The sequence below is a fragment of the Gallinula chloropus genome, assembly GCF_964237585.1.
Source record: "Gallinula chloropus genome assembly, chromosome: 3".
Lineage (NCBI taxonomy): Eukaryota > Metazoa > Chordata > Aves > Gruiformes > Rallidae > Gallinula > Gallinula chloropus.
Window position 1 is genome coordinate 66,117,642 of NC_140087.1, and position 23,852 is coordinate 66,141,493.

Sequence of the window (23,852 nt, forward strand, 5' to 3'; positions counted from 1 at the left end):
GGCATTAAACGTTCCTTTTATTGCTCTGACCTCTTACAAGACCTAAGGCAACCCTGTCCCTGAGGGACGGAGTTTACTGGCTTGGCTCTCTACCGGCACAAGCCCTTCCACTGCCTGTGGGACGAGCATTATCATCCCGGCCCTTTCCTCGTTCCCTACGGCTGAGCGAGCTTCTAGTTCTCGTGTCGTTCCCCTCTCTTCCCCGTACCGGTAAGGACAGCAAAGCCGCCCGTCTCACCTCGGGGCCACACAAACACGTTGTCTCCCATCTCCATCGCGAAAGGGGCTGGGGAGAGGTGGGGGCAGCGCCGGGAGGACAAAGGACCAGAGGAAGCTTCCTCCTTTGTTCGCCCCTGGCTCCCTAGCGCTGCCTCCCGCTCAATGCCCGCCTGCTGCCTCTGCGCTCGGCAGGACGGGTAAACGCAGGCAGCGAGCTGGACCCGGCAAGGGAGAAACAGCCCGCTTCCCCTCCCTCCCCAAGCTGCGTGGGCGCACAGGGGGAGTGCGCCCCGGCCCTGCGCCCGTGGCCCACTTACCGACTGTGTGGCCACCGGCCGCTCGGTTCCCTGCCCCACGGAGACCGCCTGGGAGCGAGCCGCTTCCCCACCCCCGCTCTCCGGCGGGAGCGCCGCTTCCTGCCGCAGCTTAACATCCTCCCGCACAGCTTCGGGGCACCTCAAGCACGAAACTTGAGGCCTCCGAAGCAGGGAAACACTCGGATCTAGAGTGCTTTATAAATATGGGTGCACATATCAATTACACATAGGTTGACGCGAGTCCAGATTGCAAAACAGCGAGGTAGGGAGTGTGGTGCTTAAATTGCCCTGCCTTCTGCCGTGCTTCAATTTGGGTTTGCCAGTGCTCCTGCTAGTGCTGCGAGGTTGCTGACTTCAGTACGCAAAATGATGACTCAAGCCTCTTCAAGCGATCGGTATGCCTAAATAACTCTACACCTGTTGTCTGCTTCACACAAATATTCTGTTGCTTCCCTGTTTTTGTCCTTTACAATGTTTCCTGGGAACCTAGGGACCGTGACTTCCCCTCTTCTTCCCCCACTCCCCCCCCAGCTCCTGTTTCAACGGTGCTAATGAAAAGCTTCCTGCGCATGGAGCAAACAAGCTGCCATTGTGCCCATGATGCAAGCATGCGATGATCTTGTGAGCCTAATAGAAAAATTAACAAAGACCTATAATGAGATTAGAGTCTTATTTGCAGCCTTGAGGTTTGGTGGGTGGTTGGTTTTGGTGTGGGGGTTTTTTTGGGGGGGGAGCACTATTTGGTGAAGTTTCAATTAAACTTCCACTGTATTGTGGATATTAATGATGGACTATGCGCCTGCTCTCAGCTGTCTCAGAATACGTGGCTAGAGCGTAGAGAATGGCATATCTTGTTTTGACTCTAAGAGCAAGCAGCACCATGAGGAGCCTTAGCTTCCCTTTAACGCCGCTTTCCAGGTGAGAACGGCTGCATGGCCACGCTGCTTTCCCGGGGCTGCAACGCCCTTTAGGCGGGGATCGGAGCGGGCCTGAGGCGCTTCTCCCGCGCTGCTGGCCGCCCTCACGTTCGCGCAGATGGAACCTCCTCCAATAGCGCGGCGGCCACCGGGCGAGCCCCGAGGCGGCAACAGGCTCGGCAGTCCCCTTCTTTCCCTCCCTTACCCCTCCTCCCGCTCCGGTGACGCTCCCACTCAGCTCCACCGGTCGCACCCCACTGTCGCCCTGGCAACCGGCACCCCACTCTCCGCCCTGGCCCCTGGCGCGCGCCATCTCTTGCGCGCAGGCGCGCCGCCTTCACGCCGCAGCCCCACGCCGCCTGGGGGAGGAGGGAGGGGAGGGCAGGTGACGGGCGCAGGCACTAGCGCGTGCGCGAGGAGAGGCGGTTGGCGGAGCCGTTAGGATGTCGCGTTACGGCCGCTATGGAGGCGGTGAGTTCCCGGGGTGTCGCGGGCGGTGGGCGGCTGCGCGGAGGGGAGGGCGAGGAAGGTGTGCGTGAAGGGCCGGTTGCCGCGGGGAGCCGGACGGCCGGCGGAGGATGGGAAAGGAAAGCGAAGCGGCTGTCGTTGCCGTTGTCGCCGCCGCCATTTTGCGTCAGCGGCCGTGGGGGAGGGGGTGCGCCCGCGCGTGCCGCTACTCGTGCAGGCGGGAGCGGGCCGCGCGAACAAGATGGCGGCGCCCGGCGGGGGCGGGGGCGCCGCTCCTCCGCGCTGCGTGAGCCCGCTCGCGCCCCGGCGCTGACACCGGTTTGCTCCCGGCAGAGACCAAGGTGTACGTGGGGAACCTGGGCACGGGCGCGGGAAAAGGCGAGCTGGAGAGAGCCTTTAGCTACTACGGGCCCCTGAGAACCGTCTGGATCGCGAGGAACCCGCCGGGGTTTGCCTTTGTGGAGTTCGAGGATCCGAGGGACGCTGAAGATGCTGTCCGTGGACTTGATGGGAAGTACGTGTGCATTTCAAATGTTTGCGGGAGCTAGAGCCGGCCCAAGGCCACACAAGGAGTTAGGCTTCTCCCTTTTTTAGCTCTGCTATAAACTGTAACAATTAACTTAAAACTGTCGTGGACTTGTTTGCAGGGTGATATGTGGCTCCAGGGTTAGAGTGGAAGTGTCAACAGGGATGCCTCGTCGCTCCCGTTATGACAGGCCTCCTGCACGGCGCCCCTTTGACCCTAATGACAGATGCTATGAGTGTGGTGAGAAAGGCCACTATGCTTATGATTGTCACCGCTATAGTCGACGAAGGAGGAGCAGGTATGTGTGGGGCCAGAGCAGCTGGGTGGCTTCTCCAGTTCGCTTTTGTGTAGCTCTTGTTAGCAAAAAACCCAGAATGTTATGCCAGTTTTAACTCTTAAACTTTAATGTTAGAATAAATGTATAGGTATATATAACAATTTGTTGCTATTTCTATCAAATGTTAATATCTTAATAATCAACCTGGTCAAAACCTTTCAGGTTTCTTCGTTTGAGTCAGTCGCCTTGATTCAGAATGTCACGAGCCTTAAGATTTCATGCTGAGGCGCCTTGCAAATCCGACACTTAAGATCCTCCTAGACCTTGAGGTGATCAGCATAAGAGGCCAGATCCCCTCGAGCCATCTACACGTAGCTTCACCTTATTCTTTAAGGGCAGAAAATTTGAGACGGTGACCGCCGTAACAGTAAATTTGGCTTTCAATTGGGGCCCCCCTCCGGTTTAGAAAGAGGAACACCAGATTGACCACATTCCCACCTAGAAAAATCTTCTTGCGTCAATCAAGCCTCACCCTGGCTCATTGGGCTGTCAGTTTGATCGTCGTTAGATTGAAGAGAACACCTAGATGCAGCGATCGGCTATAGATACTTCTAGATCGTCTAGATCTGCTAGACCTTGGGCCAAAGAGGGTCGACCTGCAAACTTGCAAGGTTTATTTTAAATACGCATTACAGTGTTTTCTATTCTAATGTAATTCTGCAATGTAATTCAGCTTTTAACATTTTTCTAGGTAGTAAAATGCTCAAGACAAGTAGGCCCAGAGATTTTTTTCCAACTGACAGATGCTAGTTCTTTAGTTGTCTGAAATCAGTTTTGACTTCAGCAGGGTCTCACATGCAGCGATTCCTGCAGCTGTTTCCTGATACCTGTTTTCTCTAACCTAAAACCAGGTCCCGGTCTAGATCCCGCTCAAGGTCCCGAGGAAGGCGGTATTCTCGGTCACACAGTCGCAGTCGTGGTAGGAGGTATGCTTAAGTTTGGGTTTTATTCCTATTTGTTCTTTTTGTTTAGAAAATGCTACATTTATGCAACTCTCTAATTGGTTTCGTTACAGGTCCAGGTCGGCTTCCTATCGCAGGTCCCGGTCCGTTTCTCCTCGTAGGTCTAGGTCTGTGTCTCCCCGCCGGTCCCGATCTGGTTCCTTGAAGAGATCAAGGTGGTAACTTTTAGCAGGCTGTGTACTTTGTTTCTGTTGTTTTTTTTTTTTTAGTTAAGGGATTCAAAAAGATACCGGACAGCAGACTTTGGAAGTTGTTAATAACTAGGAATCAGACTTTAGCATGCTTTTAAAAAGTTCCTTGTAATCTTAGTAGTATTTACAAGCATGGTAATGGAAGTAGTCTTGAGACCTTTGTGTGGCTGTATATCCCCTGATGAGTTTTGATGCCTAAAGCATCGAATAATTATGTAGGCTTTAAGTTTGACGTGTAGGCAGAAATTTGAAGTAGTGCTGTAATTGTCATCACTTGTGGTTGACTTGTTTGATTTTTGTTTTAATTTGTCTTAATTTATTTTACTTTAGGTCTAGATCAAGATCTAGGTCTAGATCCAGATCTGTTACATGGCCGCGAAGCAGGTAAGATCTCTTCCATGACTGTGGGTGCTTAGTAAGAGTTGCTGAAAAGTCTGTTTAGGCTTTCCAGCAGCTGTTAACGTTTTCAGAAAAAGCTGTTTTCCCTCCACTAACTTAGTGGCTTTAAAAAGCAGTGCAGGAAAACTGTTCTTTCTCTTTTTATTGTTTTAATTATGACTGAAACCCAGGTCTTTCTAGTCATCACAAGTACTGTTTTGACCAGGTTGCATTATAAACAAACATTAAAAATTCATCTGAGGAGCTGGGTTTTTTCTTTGTGTAGCACCCATGAAATTATGGAGCGTTCGCATTACTTGTGAGAGAAATCAGATTGCCCTTCTGGTAGTGTGTTAAAAGCACTGATGCACAGAGCTCAGCAAGTGCTGAAGGGCTTAATAGTGCCATGAGTTTACAGTTCTTTCCAGCTCTGTTGAATAACAGAAGTGTCAGTGTGCAGGAGCCAAATTAAATTTGAGATAAGCACCTGTTGGAATTATTTTGTGCCAACAAATGTGTCCTAAGAGTGACAGATTTTCAAGGTACACGGGATGTCATTCGTTCTCTTAAGTTGTAGTTTAATCCTTCCATACTAAATGAATGCAACGTTGTGCAGCCGTGTCCCAGCAGCGTGGCTGACAGAGTTGATGAAATATCCTTGGCTGACAGTTGATGAGATATCCTTGGCAAGCTGTTACAGAACAAGAGTAAAATGAAGTTCTGCACTGAAGGAGATAGTACTGGTCTTGCCCATTCCCAGGCCTCCTGTTCTAGTTTGCTAGCTATTCTTTGAAATAAGTTATGTAATAGTCCAACTGTGAAGATACACAAAAAAACCCCAAAGGAAGCTTTAGCTGAAGGGAGTTAAGTGGAGGAGTCTACAGCTGAACATGGAATTTCAGTGCTGAAAGGTGGTTGGTGACATTTTCTGAGTGGAATGACGAGCAGTGACGGGAGATTTTGGGGAATAGAGAGATGAAGACCAGAAGATGGTTTCATTGAGAGCAGAAACTCATAGAAACAGTCCTGAAGCTAGTAGAAAGAAAAGGGAAATTTCCCCGAGGCAGTGAAACAGTTGAACTTTCTCTATACATTGCTAAAGTATGTTGAATCTTAATACACGTTGTTCCAGTGTGATTTAATTCTGGCTCACCATTGCTCACTATTAATGAGGAATAGAAAACGGCTGCAGCCAACAGGTTTACCACCATTGTTATCTTTTCTTTGTATCAGGCTGGTTTTATGCAGTGTAAAGGATGCTGTGAGTGAAATTTCTAGACTCTTGCTTGACACCTTTCCTTGTAAATAGAGATGAAGTGACTGAGGCTGAGGAGATTACATATGTACAGGTACAGAGAAGTGGCAAAATACTGGTGCTTAATTCCAGTGAAGTCACTGCTAAACTTCCACGTGAGGCAATGGAAAATCTGTTTTTTACAGAAGAGTCAAAGGAATACATAGTACCCAGAGACTGGCTCTTGATTCTGAAAGAAGGCAGGCTGAATAAGAATTGCATGATGTTTGCTGGTTTGACAGCATCAAAGCATACATCTGGAAGTTGTTGCAGAAAGCACTGGTTGTGGAAAGTAGAACACATCCTTTGGGAACCTAGAAATTTCAGTGATTCTTTTAGGAAGTGTTAGTGTTCCTCTGGTGCTGCAGTCTTTTCTCAAAGACTGAAGTTTTTGACAGCCTTTTTCCAAAGGTTGAGTTAAAAAAGGAGTATTTTGAGCAAGTGCGTGAATCAGATGAGGTGCACTGAGAAGGTATTTGTAGGAGCAAGCTGCCTGCAGCCAGTGGTAGATGCCACTCAAGCCTAAGAAAACTTGCTTGTTTAGAAGGGTGGCTTTTAGCTTTGTGAAATATTGGTTGGGATTTGGGTTGTTCATGTATTCCTGCCATCTGCATCCACAAAGCCCAGTCATCAGCCAAGGACCAAAGTACAGAGCAATGTGCAGCATACATGTAGAAAGCTTGCCCCTGCAAATTAGCAGGAAAAGCCCTGGAAACTTGCAGGATTCTGTCTGTTCATCATGCTGGTTCCTGTACCTTTAGTGTGCCTCTTGCTGTCTCAGGTGTGAGAACACATGTGCTACCAGCATCCCTGTTGAGTTGTGGTTTTTTGTTCTTGTAGGTCTAGGTCTCATGGCAGATCAAAATCTGGCTCACCGGCTAAGAGGTAAGCATACAAGAGATAAAGCCCGCCAGAGTGTCGGGAATTGGGTTTTAGGTTTGCATGATTAACAGAGCATGGTCCTTTAGGATAAAAAAATCCCTCAAACATTGGTGCCCAGATGAACTGTTTGTGCAGGGATCAAGATTATAAAATTGGGAATATGTTCCTTACCCACCTATTTGTTTTCATTAACTCTTTGTAGTTTCCAACATTGTACTCATGTTTTTGTGTCTGTGTGCCCAGTTCTGTTAAGTTCTTCGATCCATCAAATAAAGGGCTTCAGCTTTATTAATGCTTTTGATACACAGCAGGAATTTGTGGTGAAGCTTTTCTCAAGAAACTCATCTTGGTACTACCCTGGTCTCTTTGTTTTCTCTGCTGAAGACAATTGCTTAAAATTAAATCTCCGTGCTAAATGACTTGAGAATCCCTGTCAGAGTAGAAGTTGATTTGAATCAAAACTTTGCCATTTTAAAGAGCCTCTGGCGAGATTGCCATTGCTAAGATGCTTACTTTCTTTGAATATAAAAGTTCCATTTGACCTTTACACTGCATTGATGATGTTCTGTTTTGACAGTCGTTCAAAGTCCCGATCACCATCTCCAAAGAGAAGGTACGTTGATCTCCCTGCTAACAGCATAGACTCTGTAGAGCTTGCATTTTAGTATCTGCAGTGATCTCTGCCGAGGAGTTTGACTCCTGTTTGTAGGAAAGGACTGGGAGAGATCTCTTTGGCAGAAATAACACAGTTTTATAAATGGTAATATCAATGCGGTAATAACTCCTCTGGATAGTGGTTATTGTAGCAGAGTGAACATCTTGCCTTCGCTTCTGCGTTCATTTCAGTTTGCTAGCAGCTCTGTTGCACAGAGGCTTTCTGCTGATGAGCTTAAACCACAGAGTGAATGTTGGGATCAGCTCTGAGTGTCACTAAAAGACACTTTGAGACTGGGGAAGGTAGGCTGGACTAACCTGGCATAGCAGTCAGGAATTGGAGGTAGAGCCTGTGGTATTTGCTGCTGTTACTCAGATTATTTTAAATTTTTTTTCCCCAGTAAATTGGTAAATAATTTCTCTCCGTGCATACACATATATGTGTAGTGACAGAATAGGCAACATAGTTGTTTTTTCCCTAGCTTGACTTCTTTAAGAGCTCACTTTTACAACTTTGGTGTTTATTATTTGAGGACATATCCTGGTAAGAATAGTCATAGACCTGCCAGGATGTCTCCCTTGCCTGGGTGATCTCTCTGCCCTGCAAGTTATTTTTTTTTTCTTTCTCTTTTTTTTTTTTTTTGAACATTCTTCTAGAACTCCTACACTTAGGTTTGCTTCATTTAAAAATGTGGCTGTGTGTAGTCTAGCCTCACAAATGATCACCAGGAACTAAGTGCTGACTAATCACCATAATAGGTTTTGACAGACTGCTGTATCCAACCAGTGAAGAAATACCCCGACTCCTTGAAGGGTACTATTGGTACTGCCCTTCAGATGACTTAAAATGTTCACATGTAAATTATATTATTAAATAACAGTAGACAAATGCAGGGGGGAAAAAAAGTATTTTCTTGACAATTAACTCACCAACACATGTATTTGTTCATGCCAATTGGTTATTTTATTAAACCCCTGTGCTTAAAGGGTGCTAGGGTAGCCTGTGTGTCCTGTTGCTTTTACCTGAAGCCTGTACAGCTACTGATATGATAACGGGATTCTTTTCCTTTCAGTCGTTCACCATCAGGAAGCCCTCAAAGAAGTGCAAGTCCTGAAAGAATGGATTAAAGTTATGAAGTTAATCTTTTAGGAAGAAAGTTATTTTGCTTACATTATATAAGGGATTTTGTGGTGTCTTTGTAAATGTAAGAATGTAGATAGAAGAGTATATCAACTAAAATTTGGCATGATCTGGATCTTCTGAGTTAGTCACACCAATAGACTAGCACAGGTCTCTTTTTATTGTATTGAATTAACTTCCTGTGATATGAAAATGTGGGACTTTTTTATTGGCACATTGAAATAAAATGTGTATTTTTAACTAAAACTTCTCTGTAGTAACCCCGCCGTTTCTGTTAACACTTGGGTCATTTTAACTGTGTGCCATGTAATGCGGGTGAGAAATATCTGAAATGGAAATGACTAATACTGGTGTCTTCTCAAACTAGTCACTTTTCACCTTTATTGAGTGGTCTTCAGTGAACCACTTTCTTTGAAATGGAATTTAAAACCCACCTCTGTCTGCAGATGGCTAAAAACTCAGATACACCCTTTTTCTCTGTTTATTATATTTAGCGGGCATTCATTTTTCTCCTTGATCTAATTGCTCCACAAAGCTTACTCTCTGATGCTTCACTAGTAGTTGTAATGCTCAAAAATGTCAGAACAAGCTTCTATTTGAAACATGGGCATCTTCTGAGTAAGATCTGCAGAAACCTCTGAATGCAACAGAAACCATCCAGTACTTGACAGTCGCTGCTGTTGCTTGTTGCATTGTTACTTGTTAGTTCTTCAGGCTTTTAATACAAAGGAACCTTCTCAAAAGTCTTGGTGCGCGCTTTCCTGTTTCAAGGGAAGAGGCAGGGTCTTCTTACCTATGTTCTCATGTTTGAGAGGTGAAAGCACGCTGTCTTTCTGCAGCTTGTCTAAACTTCCCTACTTAAAATGAAAGACACTCACAGCTGACCTTAGTCACAGAAATGGGTCTGGTTTTAAAGCAGCCCGGAGCTGGGAGATGACTCCATTGAATTAAGCTAATTTCTTACAGCAAATACACACCTGCAGGAGTAAGTAATTGTGGACAGGTATGTTGAACCTTGTTCTCTAGCCAGGAATTGTATATAAAGCACTTTGTTGACACAGATCATGGCAAGAGACTGGAAACAATGTCAGACTGAGCAAATAGGCGGAGGACATAAAAGAAAACTGGCTGCAATGGAATACCTAGCAGAAACAGGAGCCCGTTTCAGCAGTAAACAAGTACTGGAACAGAAAGTGAGGCCTTACGAAGTCTGCTATGGTGGTCTGCTCCCAATGTGCAAGCCATGCAGAGCATCTTAAATGGAAAAAATAAATTAACACCTTTGGTCACACCTTGGGTAACCAATGATTTTCACAAAACACGTTTCCTGTTAGCAGTGACTTTACGGAGGTTTGTCAGTCTATGTGCAAATTGTCCCCAGGCTGAACGTGCTGGCAAGCAGCCTTGTCTGGCCTCACTGACTTGTCCTCCCTGCTGTGGTGCTTGGTTTCTGCTTGGACGCTCCAGCTGTGCTTAGCAATGAGGATTGCATTCTCTGCCAGGTGCAATGATCAATATTCTGCCAATATCTTTTAAATGCCACCGTCACCACAGCAGGAGAGCACAGCACAACACAAGTGTCACCCTGCAGTGATTCTGCAGAAATGCCCAAAGCCTGTGACCTGTCTTGGGGATATTTATCGGTTGTGCGTTGCCTGCCGGGGTTACAGCGTGCCTGGTGAGAGGCACGTGTATGCCACTGGGCTGGAATCTGATCAGCTGCTTTTTCCTCTCTGTACTCTTACAGCAAACCTACCCCACAATAAACCTTCAGATTAACACGACAGCTGTACTGGTACCTGGCTTCCAGCACGCTGAGGTGCTGTGAAAGTTGGAGCTGGGTACCTGGGCAGATGACACGGACACTGGGCCTCCTCTAAACCCAGGCTTGGCAGTGAGAACCTGAGCAAGGAGGCAGGGCTGTGCTGGCAGGGGCAGCTGCTGTGAAGACGGACAGCACTTCTGAGGCACAGTGGCAAATCTGGCACCTGCACTTCTGCACAGTTGTCGTGACCAAAACTGAGGGTGGCTGTGCTGCCTCCCTCAGCTCCTGATGTCCCCAGAGCAGGCTGCACAGCTCCAGCTCTCACACGAGTCTGGTAGGACTTCACAAAAGATCCCACGGTGTTTGTGAGCTCTTGGCAAAAGTGTCTGGATGGAGGTGTGGCAGTGTGACCACTGCTGCTGTGACTGCAAGACATGTGCAGCGTGGCAGGGGCCAAAGGGACCTGTACCTGAGGTCTCTGGAGGGGGGCAAGCCCTGCTTGCATAGTGGTGACGGTGCTTCTACCCTGGTTTGCACCCTAGTGTTTCCCAAGCTTGGATTTTCTGGGCTTAATTCTCCAGCTAGCAGCCCTTACACAGCACAAACTGCAGCCACGTACGTCTCACCGCTGTGCACATCTGTGTACTTGGGGCATCCTGGGAGAGTAGTGGGGTGCTCATTTTGGGGTCAAGGCGACAGGTCTGACATGTTTGCAAACCCAATGGCCAGGCACTTCTACTAGGGAAAAGATCATTCACACAGTTCTGCAGGCAAGGGAGCACACTGGAGTGCTGTGGGGCTCACTCACAATGTGATGGTGGGAGCTGGACCTTCTTGTGGCTCCTTGGGCAGCAGCATGACAGGAGAAGGTGAGAGTCAGGCTGCAGTGCCTCGCACAGGGTGCCTGGCCCAAGGGTTGGCTTCCCCCATGTCCCTGTGGAGAGGGGTGCCAGCTCCCTAACATGATGGCACTGCCACACCCCCAGCTTGGGCCAAATTTTATGAAACCTCAGAAACATGGAGGTTTTCATCAGACGGGCCTGTTAGAGGTTTTGGGGCATATTTCTCATGGAAACACAACATACACAGGATGGTTTTCCTCCTGCAGTTGTATATTTAGGGCTAGAGACGAGTATACCTGCAGCAGCCAAGGTGTAGCATACTCTTGCACGGCTGTCGCTGCTAGCTTCAAAACAAGTTAAGAGGAGCCAGGGTGGCTGGCTCAGATAATCCTCCACAAAGCTATCCTGCATAACCTCTGCCTACCTGTGCCATCACAATGCTCATGTCAGACCTGGCAGCTGGGCCATAAGGGCTGCCCTGTTGTCCAGCATGGGCAAGGCAGGTCAGGCTTTGATGAGCTGACATGGAGCATGTCGGTGGCAGAGGGAGAGCAGCACACAGCGCAGCTCACAGCATGTTGCTGGGAATAGCTGATGTCATGAACCACCACAACCATATCAGCCTTCCCACGTGCTCCACAGCTGTGACATTGCTGTGTCCTTACTGAGGTGTTTTCAGTGCATTTTTACTGCAAAACAAAACCTAACGCCAAGGGTGAGCCTGGACAGAGGATGAGAGCTTGGCACAGGCCAGATGGCAGCAGAGGTGGTGACAGGAGTTAAAAGCCATCAGAAGCCACAGTTGAAAAAATGTTCCCAAACAGGATGCATCACCCAGTGTAGTTTGAAAGTGCTGTTTGGCAGCCGATGGGACTTACCCTTATCAGTGATAGGAGTCAGGGTGCCCTTTCCTTAAGCAGCGCTGAACAAGAGCCATGTGGTGTGGTTGTATTCCTCACCTGGCCGGAGCAGGGCACTGGGGAAGTGGGGCTGGGGAGAGGCAGCAGCACATTAGTGATTGTGAGCACACACCACAGGACCAGAAAGGGTCATGAGGGCACAGCCGCATCCCCTCTGCCTTCCTGCAGCAGCAACCCATGCATTTCCAGCAGCATGCAGCCTCTAACCACCTATTGTTACTTGGCAGCTGGCTGAGTGGGTGAGTCCTCCCTCTTGTGAATTCAGGTGGGGGTCTTCTGCCCTAGACCCTGTGCCCTTGGGAAGCTGGGCTGTGTGGGGCTGCTCCCCACACAGAGCAGGCCATACCTGCTTAAAGCCGCAGGATGCTGTGACCTGCGCCTGCCTCGGTACTGATGTCTGCTAAGCGTCCCCTTACCAAATAGACTCTGTTCACATATTTAACACTGCAGACCCATGAGGGGTGATGGTGGTATGGTCTCCAGGCACAGGGCCTGAGCAGTTCCCAGGGGTGGGGGGACAGTTTACCTTGTTGACAGCATCAGGCCAGTTCTGGGTTTCCAGGCAGAACGCTGAATGCTTGGGGTACGTGATGGCACCTTTGCCCTTCAGGGATCCATCCAGATTGTTCCCAGTATAAAACTGGATCCCAGGCTGGGTGGTGTGAACCTCCATGGTCCTGCCGGTGGGTGGGTGGCAAGCCCTGGGGAGATGCCAGTGGAGGATGCTGTAGGGCTGTCTGAATGGGTGTCCCACAGCTCCAAGGTTGGGGTTCCAGCCTACCTGGCCACGAGGCGTCGAGCTTGTGCCTGCTGCAGGCAGAAGTTGTGGTCAAAGCCGTCCAGGCCAAACTTCTGTAAGTGCTTCCCCAGCTCCACGGGCTGACGAAGATCAAAGCTGGTGCCCTGTACGGCAGCCACCTCCCCTGGGCAAGGAGAACGGCAGTGTCAGCCACTCACCTCCATGCCAGCGAACACCCACGGTGTTGGCTGCTGCATGGCGTTGAGATCCCTTGCTTTCATGAAACTCCATTTGAAGCTGTTTGTTATCTTTGTCTCGTGGTGCCCCGCTCTGAGCAAACTTGCCTTGTGTCCACTGTGACTCAGGCTGGGACATCACTACCTTGTCCTCTAGCAGAGCTGACAGCCCCTGGGGACACTGCTGTGCTTAGCTGGGGGAAAGCAAAGCCAAGAACTAGGGCAGGTTTGTATATATAACTGTACAGGCTAATTAATATAACCCCCAAACTTATTGGCTATTAATATTTATATATACTTAAGGTATATATACATGTAGTATCTCTCTCTAAATAAAGGAATACTCCTAGATCTCTGGACAGACATCCAAAAGATGGCCACAAAGGTGACTGTGGGGTGTATTTTAGGACCAAATCCCCTCCTGCCTCAGGGCACTGTTTCAGGAAAAAAAGGTTTAAGACCACAAAATCAGCATTTTCTCTCAAGTTTGGTTTTTTTTTTTTGAAGGCCTGATATGAGGATGCAGCATCCCGTGACAGAGCTCTTGCAGTGAGAAGGACCCTAAGACACACAACACAGTGCAAAATACAGCTATCCCAAGCCAAAGGCAAGCAGGTTTGCATGGGGGAGGTGAGAGAGGAAGGGCAGGGGAGGGGAATTGTCCTCACAGTCACATTTTCCTACCCCTCCTCTGCCTCCAAAGGGAGATGTTTCCAATGGTCAGCAGGCAGCTGCTGGGGATGGGGATGGTGGGACATGGGCATCCCGGCCTGGCTGCCAGCACCGTGCACTGTGACCACTTGCTGCAGCCATGGGCCCTGCTCGGCTGCGGTTCTGCACTAGTTCTGCTCTGCAAACCTTGAGAAACATCAGTCTCCACCTGACAAATAACACATTTCTGTGGCTTCTGATCCTATCTAAAAGGAGCGCATTTGCTGAATTCAGCTGTGAGGTGGCAAAACCCTTGAAATGTTTTTTTTCTTTCTTTTCATTTAGGCACGCAAGGGCTCTGCCCTTAACAGGTGCACAAATCTCATCTTCACCCCAGCGCTAAGGCTACACACTGCTTTATCAGCTTCAAAGGTTACATTTACCCAAAACATCAAGAAGGAACTGTAAAAAGCAGGGGCAGTAAGCCAGTGATTAAGGTGGGAAAGAGCTCCATGGCCAACGCAGTGGGGAGAAGCAGGGCATTAAGCTCTTCCCCAGCTTGAGCCCAGGCATGACATGCCAAGCTGAGTAAAAGCCACCTGCACTGGGAGACTCACTTCTCTAAGCACAAGCTGATGCATGCACGCACAGCGGTTTTGGTTCATGAACAGAGGCGTAACTCTGGTTTCAGCAGACACCTGAGCTAAAAAGCTTGCTCTCTTTCTTTCCTTTTTTTTTTTTTTTTTTCTTTTTAAAGCTTCTCTTACTCTCCTCCTGAAGTCAGAAGGTGCACTCAGCAAAGCAGCCCTGCAAGAGCATAAGGGAAACTAGCCCTGCCATTTCCAACAGAGCTCAGCAAACCCACGCTTACGAGAAACCACTCTGCAGGTTCATGCAGCCTTTGGGCACGTATCCCACCACCACCCGCTTAGTTTCTCTTCCTTTGATGCTAGCTGCTCTCAGGAGCACAGCCTTCCTGACATTTATGCTCCTGCACAGCTGCTTGGCGCTCCTATCACTGCTCTGTCCTCTGGAGACCTGCAGCTTGGCACAGAACCATCCCATTGCCCTTGCTTGCCATGGCTCAGGTCCTGCACTCCGACAGCCTCCATTCCTCCAAGCCAGTTGGGCTGGATGAAAAGCCATCTAGAGCAAATCTAGAAGTCCGCTTTTTGTTTTGTTTTGTTTTAAGCAATGCTTTTTCATTCTTAAAAACAATAAAACTTGGCAGCAGATTAATGCTGCCATCAGATCAACGCTTTCTGTAGCTCAGCACAGTCACTTATGCTAAAGGAAAAGCGGGTGGTGGAGGAGGAGGGTGGGAGCCAAACTGCCCAAAGCAAGATGCCCCCTTGTTAGCAGTGGGACCATTGTCAGATGTACATGCTAGGTGCTGGCTCTCCTGCGGGTACGGGGAACGTGTTCCCTGTCCCAGATTGTTCAGTTTATTTAACTGAGCTGCTCGATTGTTTCTGGGAGAGAACAGAGTGGCAATGGTGGAGGAAAACAGAAAAAAGGAAAAAATAAAGAAAAAAGAAAACTAGAAAGCCCTTGTTCTCCTTTTACCCCCCAAATTAAGACCGGAAGCAAGAGGCTGCCAGCTCGCTTCTCCACACTGAGGCTAGAAACAGCAGCAATACTACCTTTGTTTGATTAACCTCCTTAGCATGCTAAATATGCAGTTTTCATTAACTGGTTTTCCTCTTTCATCCATGCAGGACATTAAAGACAGGAAAGAATAGTGCCGGTTTTTGTGTCTTCAGCCTCCCAGGCAGTAGCACCAGCTCTTGTCCTGATGAGGGGACTGATGGCTCAGCTCTCACAGGGAAGGACGATGCTGGACTCCTGAGCATCAGAGCTCCCAACAGCTCTAAAGGTCTGTGCTGGGCCTGAGAGCTGCCCTCCAGATCAGGGAGCCTGACCACGTCCTGGTGTGCCATCACTTTTAGCAACGGCAGCCTGGAAGCCTGGGGTACACTGCTTGCACCTCCCACATTTTATTGAGGCTTAAGAAATTAATACTCCTGCTTTCCATGGACTTTGAGTATGGACTGATCTTTGGGGAACAAGATCTGTGGAAGTAAGATCTTAACATAGTGTGAAAAATCCCAGTAGAGAAGTACGATGAAGTTGAACAGGGCTGGAGGAAGCAAAACAAGCAAACCCAAGGACAGCCCCCACTCTCAAAGTGCTGAGTGACCCTCTCTGGTGGCCTCACTGGCTCTGGAAACGACAGATTAGCCTGCAGAGAAATGCGGGCCAAAAAGGCCTGGATAGACATGCTTTGGTCCTGTGTCATAGGTAGCTTGTGCCTGGACCAGCCCTTTGGACCCACATTGCAGCTTCACATCCCACTTTCCTCTGGCACCATCTTCTGCTGCTCCTTCCTGCACCCCGTGGACAGGCCATGGTCCACCCCTTTCCAGGTCTGGGGCTGTTGATAGACCCCATTACCAGCACCTGGCTCTGCCCACTCTGCTCAGGTGCTGTGTGACTGTCTCCATGGGTAAGGGTCCAGCTGTGCCTGGGGTCCCCTGGGTCCTGGTGCATCCCCCTTGCAAAACAGTGCTGCTGTTCCCCAATACCATCATCAGTCAAACCGTCTCCACCATGAGCTGTAGGTGTCACACCACCCACCAGTAGGAATCTTGGTGTCGTCCACAGGCAGGTAGGAATCTGCTTCAATAGAAATCACGTGGTCGTAGATATCCTGTGAGCCCTGCAGAAGGATGGGAAATACCAGGATTCCTGCTGTGGCTCTTCCACCATTCAAACAGCCCTAAACTCAACCAGGAAGTCACTGCTCACAGTGGTGCTACAGCTGACCTGGGGCACCTCCTTGCCTTGACCCTGGGCACAAGACAAAGGTACCAGCACAGGAAAGAACCTGCACGAGACCTGGGAGCTGTAAATCCTGCGGGGCTGAGACTACCAGTCTGACCTTGTACCTCATCAAGCACTACCACCCTGCAGATTGACTAGCCAAAACATGCTGGTTGCTGAGCACATGGCAGAAGGCAAAAGGGGAAGGAAGCAAGCATGGGGAAGCACAATTCATCCTCCTGGCTCATCTCCTGCAGCACGGGGAGGGGGGTTGTGCTCTTCTTCCTCTTCTACAGCCTTGGGCATGTTGGCAGGGAACCTGCTGGCCTGACAGGGAAGCAGGATCAAAGCTGAGCTTGCACATAGCTGTCTAATTGGTGCAGCAATTTCATGCCCAATGTTATCCTTCTCCTCTGGAAACACATCTGACTTGCATGCTGTAGGAGTCAATACCATCCTGCACTTGTCTCACAACAACCCCATGCAAAGCTACAGGCTTGGGGAAATGTGGCTGGAAAGCCGCCTGGTGATAAAAGACTTGGGGGTGCTGGTTGACAGCCAGCTGAACATGAGCAGCAGTGTGCCCAGGTGGCCAAGAAGGCCAATGGCATCCTGGCTTGCATCAGGAACAGCGCAGCCAACAGGACCAGGCAGGTGATCACCCCCCTGTGCTCAGCTCTGGTGAGGCTGCACCTCAAATACTGTGTTCAGTTTTGGGCCCCTCACTACAAAAAAGCCATCGAGGTGCTGGAGTGTGTCCAGAGAAGGGCAACAAAGCTGGTGAAGGGTCCAGAGCACAAGTCTTATGAGCAGCGCCTGAGGGAACTGAGTTGTTGTTTTTTTTTTTAACCTGGAGAAAAGGAAGCTGAGGGGAGACCTCATTGCTCTCTACAACTATCTGAAATGAGGTTGTGGTGAGGTGGGTCTTGGTCTCCTCTCCCAAGTTACTAGCAACAGGACAAGAGGAAATGGCCTCAAGTCGCACCAGGGGAGGTTTAGAATGAGTATTATGAAAAAATTCTTTACTAAAGACTAGTCAGGCATTGGAACGGGTTGCGCAGGGCAGAGTCACCATCCCTGGAGGTGTTCAAAAAAATGTGTTGATGTGGCACCTTGGGACATAGTTTAGTGGGCTTGGTGGTGTTGGGTTAATGGTTGGACTTGATGATCTTAGAGGTCTTTTCCAACCTTAATGATTACTGCTGTACTGCTGGGAGATAAAAAAAAAAAAGAGGGTAAACTAACAACTGCACAGCTGTTAATTATTAGGGTAGCAGCCTGAGCACACCTCCTGCACGGAGGAGGTGGGATGGCCCTCACTAATGCTTCTGAGGATCTTTGTCTCATGTCCAAGTGCGACTGCACTGTCCTATCCCATTGCTCTGCCCAGCAACATTTTATTTCCCAGATCCTTTCCTCCAAGATCAGTTATAAACAGGGTGAGACTAAAATGCAGCTGCAATATAGTGCCCTTGCTGGCAGAATCCTGGGCTGGTGTGTGTGAGCCCTCTGCACCCTGGTACTGCCCCACTCTGCAACCTTGGCCACCTCACATCCCCATTCCATGATGCTTCTCCACCCCATTTTGACCTGGGTATTTTGTGCTGCACTGACTCTGGCTGGCACTACCGGTCCTGAACTCTGCCACACCATCCACACATGGGTTTAGTATACTGTCAAGTACCAACAGAAGACAGCTGCTACTAATAATACTCCATCAGTAGGGCATGCCAGATCTGCACCTCCTCTGTAATCTGCCCAAGGAACCCAGAGAGACTGAAACTCCCCAGTTACACACAAAAGGAGAGTTAATATTCATAATGGGATGTCTCTGTTCACAACATTTGGGATAACACATCCCCAGTTGAGGTCAATGTGATTCAGTCCTGTTCCTGTTCCTGCATGAAGCCCATGAAGCACAGAGGCAACCCCCATTGCTGTGTGCCCAGAAGCATGCTGTGTCCCCAGACCAGAATACTGGTCCCAATGATCCCATGGATCATCCTATGGGTTCCCAAGGCTTTCTTCCCCTGCACAGTGTCCCTCCATGGGGTTCATCATCCTGTGCTTACCTGTCCTGCAAGGTTGAAGTATGCATGGTTTGTGAGGTTGATGGGTGTTGTCTTGCTAGTCTGGGCTCGATAGTTGATGGCCAACTCCCTACCACTGAGCGTGTAGGTCACCCAGACTTTCAGGTCACCAGGGTAGCCTTCCTCACCATCAGGGCTGAGCCGGAAGAAGCAGATGCCATTTGGGAGGACCTGGGGGCTCCAGAGAACCTGCAAGAAGCGTGCCATCAGTGGGATTGTCATGGGAAACACAGTGCCTTTCTCTCCTGCCTGAGGCTGGGCTGAACCCAGGGACAAAAGGTACTCAAGGAATGAGGCACTGAAACAAAGGGGTTTTTTTCAATCACCTTTCCTGCTAGTACTCCTAGAAGAGAAAAACAAAACAAACAAACCCCCGACAATCTTTTTCTCCCCATGAAAGACTAAAACCCAATACCCCCTTGTTCTCGCTGGTGGGAGAAAACACAAGCACTAGCCTGCTCTCGGTCAGTCAGGACCCGCAGCAAAGAACAAATTTTCCAGTGAGCCACCAAACAAAGGAGGCAGTCTGCTCCAATGGAGTCTGTTCCTGCCTGTGTTACTCCGTATCTAAGAGGGTCATAGAATCATAGAATGGCATGGGTTGGAAGGGAACCCAAGGATCATAGAGCTACAACCCCCCTGCCACAGGCAGGGCCAACAACCTCCAGGCCTGGATCTACACAAGGTTGACCAGGGCCCCATCCAACCTGGCCTTGAACACTTCCATGGACATGGCATCCACCACCTCTCTGGGCAGCCTGTTCCAGCATCTTACTACTCTCTCTGTAAAAAACTTCCCCCTAATATCTAATCTAAACCTTCCTTCCTTTAGCTTTAATCTGTTCCCCCTTGTCCTGCCATTGTCTACCCTTTGAATCCCCTCCTGTTTCTCTGCTCCCTTCAGGTACTGGAAGGCTGTAATGAGGTCCCCCTGCAGCCTTCTCTTCTCCAGGCTGAACAAGCCCAGCTCCCTCAGCCTCTCCTTGTAGGGGAGGTGCTCCAGCCCTCTAATCACCTTTGTGGCTCCTCTGAATCTTCTCCAACAGTTCTACAGGTTTCTTGTATTGGAGGCCCCAGATCTGGACACAGGACTCCAGATGGGGCCTCACGAGGGCAGAGTAGAGAGGGACAATCACCTCCATGTCCCTGCTGGCCACCCCTCTTCTGATGGAGCCCAGGCCTTCTGAGCTGCAAGAGCACACTGCTGGCTCATGTTAAGTTTCTCATCTGCCATGAGTTCCCATGGGTTTGATTTTTGCTCTGCAGCTGGATCCCCTCCTACAGATCTCCTGGTGAGCAGTATCACCTCCAGAAGCTGCTACCCTTCCCTCAGCTAACTTAAGGCTGGCTTCTAGGACAATGTAAATACACACAGGGAGCTCCTGGCTTAGGGGCTGGGGTTGGGTTAAATAGTACCCAGTGCATCAGCAGATACATTCACATGTCAGCACTGATCCAGAGAATGGGATTTCTCTATCTCTTGCCACTGCCAGAGACCAAGGCTCTGCTTGGAGCAGAACCTGCTGGCAAGCGGAGCACGGTCTCACTGCAAATTTAGCTGCCCAGATAGCGTGTTTGACCCTGGCCATGGACCTGATTCTAAGCAGATGTCTCAGCACCTTGCAGGACAGACGCACAACAAGAGGTGATGTGCCCAGTTTCTGAAGCACCTTAATTGCTATCTCACCAAAGAGGACAGATCTAGGGGCAGGGGCCAGATAATGTTTTTGAGAAGACCCCTTTCATGTCCTATGCAGAGATCACAAAATCAGGGCACTTGTCAAAAGCCAACATTTTCACCAAACACAGGAACCAATGTCATAACCAGGCTGCAGAGCCAGTGCTCCTGCATGGAGAACAGCTCAACTGCAGCTGCCAGTGCTGTGGGATGCTGTGGTTTTCTAAATGAGCTTCTATTTACGTTCTTTGAAGAGAAAGCTATTCAAGGCCAGTAAACACATCACTAGTTTTTAAAGCTAGGATGGTTATTTGCTGAAGTCATGCAGCACCCCAGCAGCATGGTCAGATATTGCTGCCACCTAAGCACGGCTGCAAACTTCCTTGTCATCAGACTATGCACTGACAGCAGCATTGAGGTCTGCAAGATCAGGAAAAAGTAACAAGATGGTCAAGGTGGTCACAGCCAAAAGCAAGAATGTCTTGGTTTTTGATAGGACTGACCACAGGTCTCTGCACAGTAACCACTACCTGGCTGGAGAGAGTTTTAAGCAGGTGCCTGAGCATGCACTGTGGGCCAGAAGACAGAAAATCCTGGCTGGGAGGTGTCATTGCCTTGTCCCCAACAAACTGAGATCCCTCAGGCAAGCAAGGGGAACAGGCAGAAGAAGAGATCAGATCCCCTGTTTGCAGAAGACAGCCTGGAAGCTCTGTGCAAAGGAGTACATGTTTACACCTCCATCTCACAGGGCATCAGGGCATATAAAGAAACTTTAAATTGTCCTCTTTGGGGGTACAACAGCCAAATACTCTGATGTCAGCCCATACTGCAGTGCCCAGAAATTAGCTTCTTCCCAGACACTCTGACTTTTGCCCCATCAGCCTTCATGTCCTTCCATGAAGCAAATCATTAACCCAGGAAAGCAGCTGCACCAGCACGTTCACATCAGCTTCTCTGGGGAAACTGTACCTCAGCTACTTGCCAGTTACAAATCCGTTTGATCCAACAAAGCCCAAGGCTTCATGAAGGCAGAGACTTCTGAGTCTGCTATGCAATTAGCAGGGTTACCAGCAAGGCTTTCAAGAGAGGAGATGCTCCGCTGCTCTTTGTAGCACTCTGATGGTATCTGAATTTCAGCAACAGCTCTTGGGAGAAGACAGGAAGGGTTGAGAGCATCCTAGAGCCAAGGAAAAGTCACAGGGAAGGGCTGGGGAAGGTCACAGTGATACTGGGGTATTTTGCAGGCCTGATCTAGTCTGCTGCTGTGAGTCAGAGTGAGAGCCCGGGTTATGCTGTCACCGGGATAAAAACAGCGCCCCAGGGAGCAATGAAATTACCACACTGAACCCACAGCACCACCCCACTGTCCTTGTATTTGGGAGTGCTGTCAAAAGCAAGCAGCAGTGATGCTCAGTTTCTGAAAACCCAGGACCTCACGATTCTGGGAGGACCTATGGACAGGTAACAGCTTTGAAACCTCAAGTGCAACCGAGTCTAGATTGATCACTGTTCCGCAGGAAACTTTCTGTGGGCGCTGGGACAACTACAGCACCCACTCCAAGGTGGCGTGGCTGGTGCTTCTGGAGCCTCCATTGTGCATGAGGCTGATTGCTCACTGCCATGTTCCAACCCAGGCCCTCTGTGAGCAGCACCTCGCCCCAGGGCAACCCCACGAGAGTTGGGTTCAAGGCTGCAGTAACACAGAGGAATAACAGCAACTGTCTGCGTTGAATCCAAGGATGACACAAGCGAGCCTTGCTAAGCGACCCAGGCAAAGACAAGCCAAACCAGCAGCTCAGAGGGTCTCACTCCCCCCTGCTACTGTACTCACAGCACTTTCTGGGAGCTGATTCAACTCTATAACCACTGTGAAGCCCTACAGGGTCAGGAGTGAAGGCTTCATATCCTTTTCCCACAATCCCAGAGTCTGGGTGCTAGAGGACACCAAGACCCCCTCAGCCTTATTTTCACCTTGTCAAACCCCTTAGCTCCTCCATGCAGGCTATTGGGCCCATTGTTGAGAAACAGCTGATACTCCTTCCCGTCCACGGTGAACCTCCCCTTCGCAATCCTGTTGGCAACACGCCCCACGACAGCGCCAAAGTAGGGGTGCTTCCTCAGGTAACCTGTCCAGAAAAACAGTGCATAGCTAAAGAGAAAAATCAGGGCAGGATGCGTGGTCTCCAGCTGTGCTTACAGACTCTCAGGAGTCTGTTTCCCCCCAGTACTAAATAGGTGACTGCAGTCTCGGTGTTTCACAGGGCACACAGATTGCTAGTCATACACAGATCTGATTGAAACAGCCTGATGGCATCTTGTATTCTTTACAGCTGTGCAGACAAGGCCTCTGTCACTGCCAGTCAAAGCATGACACAGAGCTGACCAGGTAGAGGAGCTCTCTGTGACCTGAGGCCACCAGTGTCCCTATTCCCTGTCCACCACTGAGCCCAGGACAGGCAGCTGGAGTTATATTTATTCAGCCCACAATTTGGGGCAGACCTTTAGAAGCAGATCATTCAGTGTGGTAACAAACCAGAAAACACTGGTTAGCTTGCCCGATTTTTAAATTTATTTTTTTTTAAAGAAACAGACATAGACCCACCTTCCAAAGTGTCAAAGCCCAGAACAACATCAGAAAACTTCCCATCCCTGTCTTTCACTTCCAGAGCGGCGATTATGCACCCTAACGACAGGATCTCCACTTTCACGCTGTCCGACTTTAATACGAACTTTTCCACTGCTCCTCCTCCTTCCTCCAGGGGCATTTGCCCGAACACCTCTCTTTTAACCTCCGTCATTGCTCCCCAAGACCTGGTCTCCAGCACCGCCGGAAAGGAGCTGCGTGGCAGGGAGGGAGGCTCCAGAGGAAGCAATGGTGGCTGTGGGCAGAGCAAATGCGGCTCCAGAGAGCAGTCATAAAAATCACATGATTGCGTCCTGCGCCGGGAGGAGTTATGCCATGGATCGCCCTCTCCCAGCCGCCCCAGCTCTGCAGACCGGCTGGCAAGCAGCAGTGCAGCCGTGGCGGGAGTGCAGCAGAGCGTGGGGAGGCGCTAGGGGCTTTCGGACCCCCTAGGTCTGCTCAGCTGGAGGTGGCAGGGCAGCGGAGGAATGATGCCAAACGGCGGGGGCGAGGCTGCGCGTGCCGAGGCGTGTGCTGCCGGGGCCAGGCAGCACGGCCACCGGCCCGCATGTTCCCTGCGCGTTTGGGCTTCTGGAGAGCAGAGCATCCCCACCGCCAGCTCTTCTCTCCCACTTCCACTATGCTGACGCAGCTTTCATGGCCCTTGCAAAAGTATGAGGTGACAAAATGCTGTTTTCTCCCTTTTATGCTCCGCCCTTGGCCCCTCCACCAGAAGCCCAAGAATGGTCTCATGCCTGCTGACAGAGCTGTAATTCAGGCTGAGGGCTTTTGCTGGCCAGATGTTATTCTCACAGTCACATTCGTGTGGCCCTGACCCAGACTCCACTAAAACTCATCTTTTGAAATACCAGCTTCTCCTGTCTCATGTCTTTGGGGGCCATTTCAGTCTGCTGTAAAGTAACGTGCGTGCACAGTTTCGACATCTCTTGGCAAGGTTCAACAGCAAGGGGAAAGAACTTCACTACAATTTGATATCATTATAATTTTATGAGGGCCCAATTTTGGAATTTGTTCCAAGAACCTGTAATTCCAAGAACTGCCCCACAAAAACCTCAAAACACTCAACCAGAGAATGGCAAATGATAATTTCCAACGCAGCAATCACGTTTAGAGAAGACAAACTACAGGTTCCAAGCTATCACAGAAACAGAACCTCCCGCTTGGGGCTGAGCTGAGGT

At 49.5% G+C, this 23,852-nt stretch overlaps 2 protein-coding genes across 2 annotated transcripts; one reads left to right on the top strand and one right to left on the bottom strand.

Moving 5' to 3' along the window:
* Window positions 1–1,880: 1,880 nt before the first annotated feature.
* Window positions 1,881–8,784, top strand: SRSF7 (serine and arginine rich splicing factor 7). Its single transcript, XM_084262151.1, has 9 exons — window positions 1,881–1,924; window positions 2,255–2,435; window positions 2,569–2,745; window positions 3,636–3,710; window positions 3,800–3,901; window positions 4,268–4,321; window positions 6,450–6,494; window positions 7,069–7,104; window positions 8,219–8,784. The coding sequence occupies exons 1-9, from the start codon at window positions 1,897–1,899 to the stop codon at window positions 8,271–8,273; spliced, it is 753 nt and encodes a 250-aa protein (XP_084118277.1). The 5' UTR covers window positions 1,881–1,896; the 3' UTR covers window positions 8,274–8,784.
* Window positions 8,087–22,867, bottom strand: GALM (galactose mutarotase). The gene is made up of 8 exons (XM_084262150.1): window positions 22,633–22,867; window positions 22,002–22,156; window positions 18,335–18,541; window positions 16,077–16,158; window positions 12,595–12,736; window positions 12,340–12,514; window positions 11,772–11,883; window positions 8,087–8,256 (listed from the first exon to the last, which is right to left on the bottom strand). Exons 1-7 carry the CDS (start codon window positions 22,826–22,828, stop codon window positions 11,806–11,808), a joined length of 1,035 nt encoding a protein of 344 aa, XP_084118276.1. The 5' UTR covers window positions 22,829–22,867; the 3' UTR covers window positions 8,087–8,256; window positions 11,772–11,805.
* Between the last annotated feature and the right edge of the window lie 985 nt (window positions 22,868–23,852).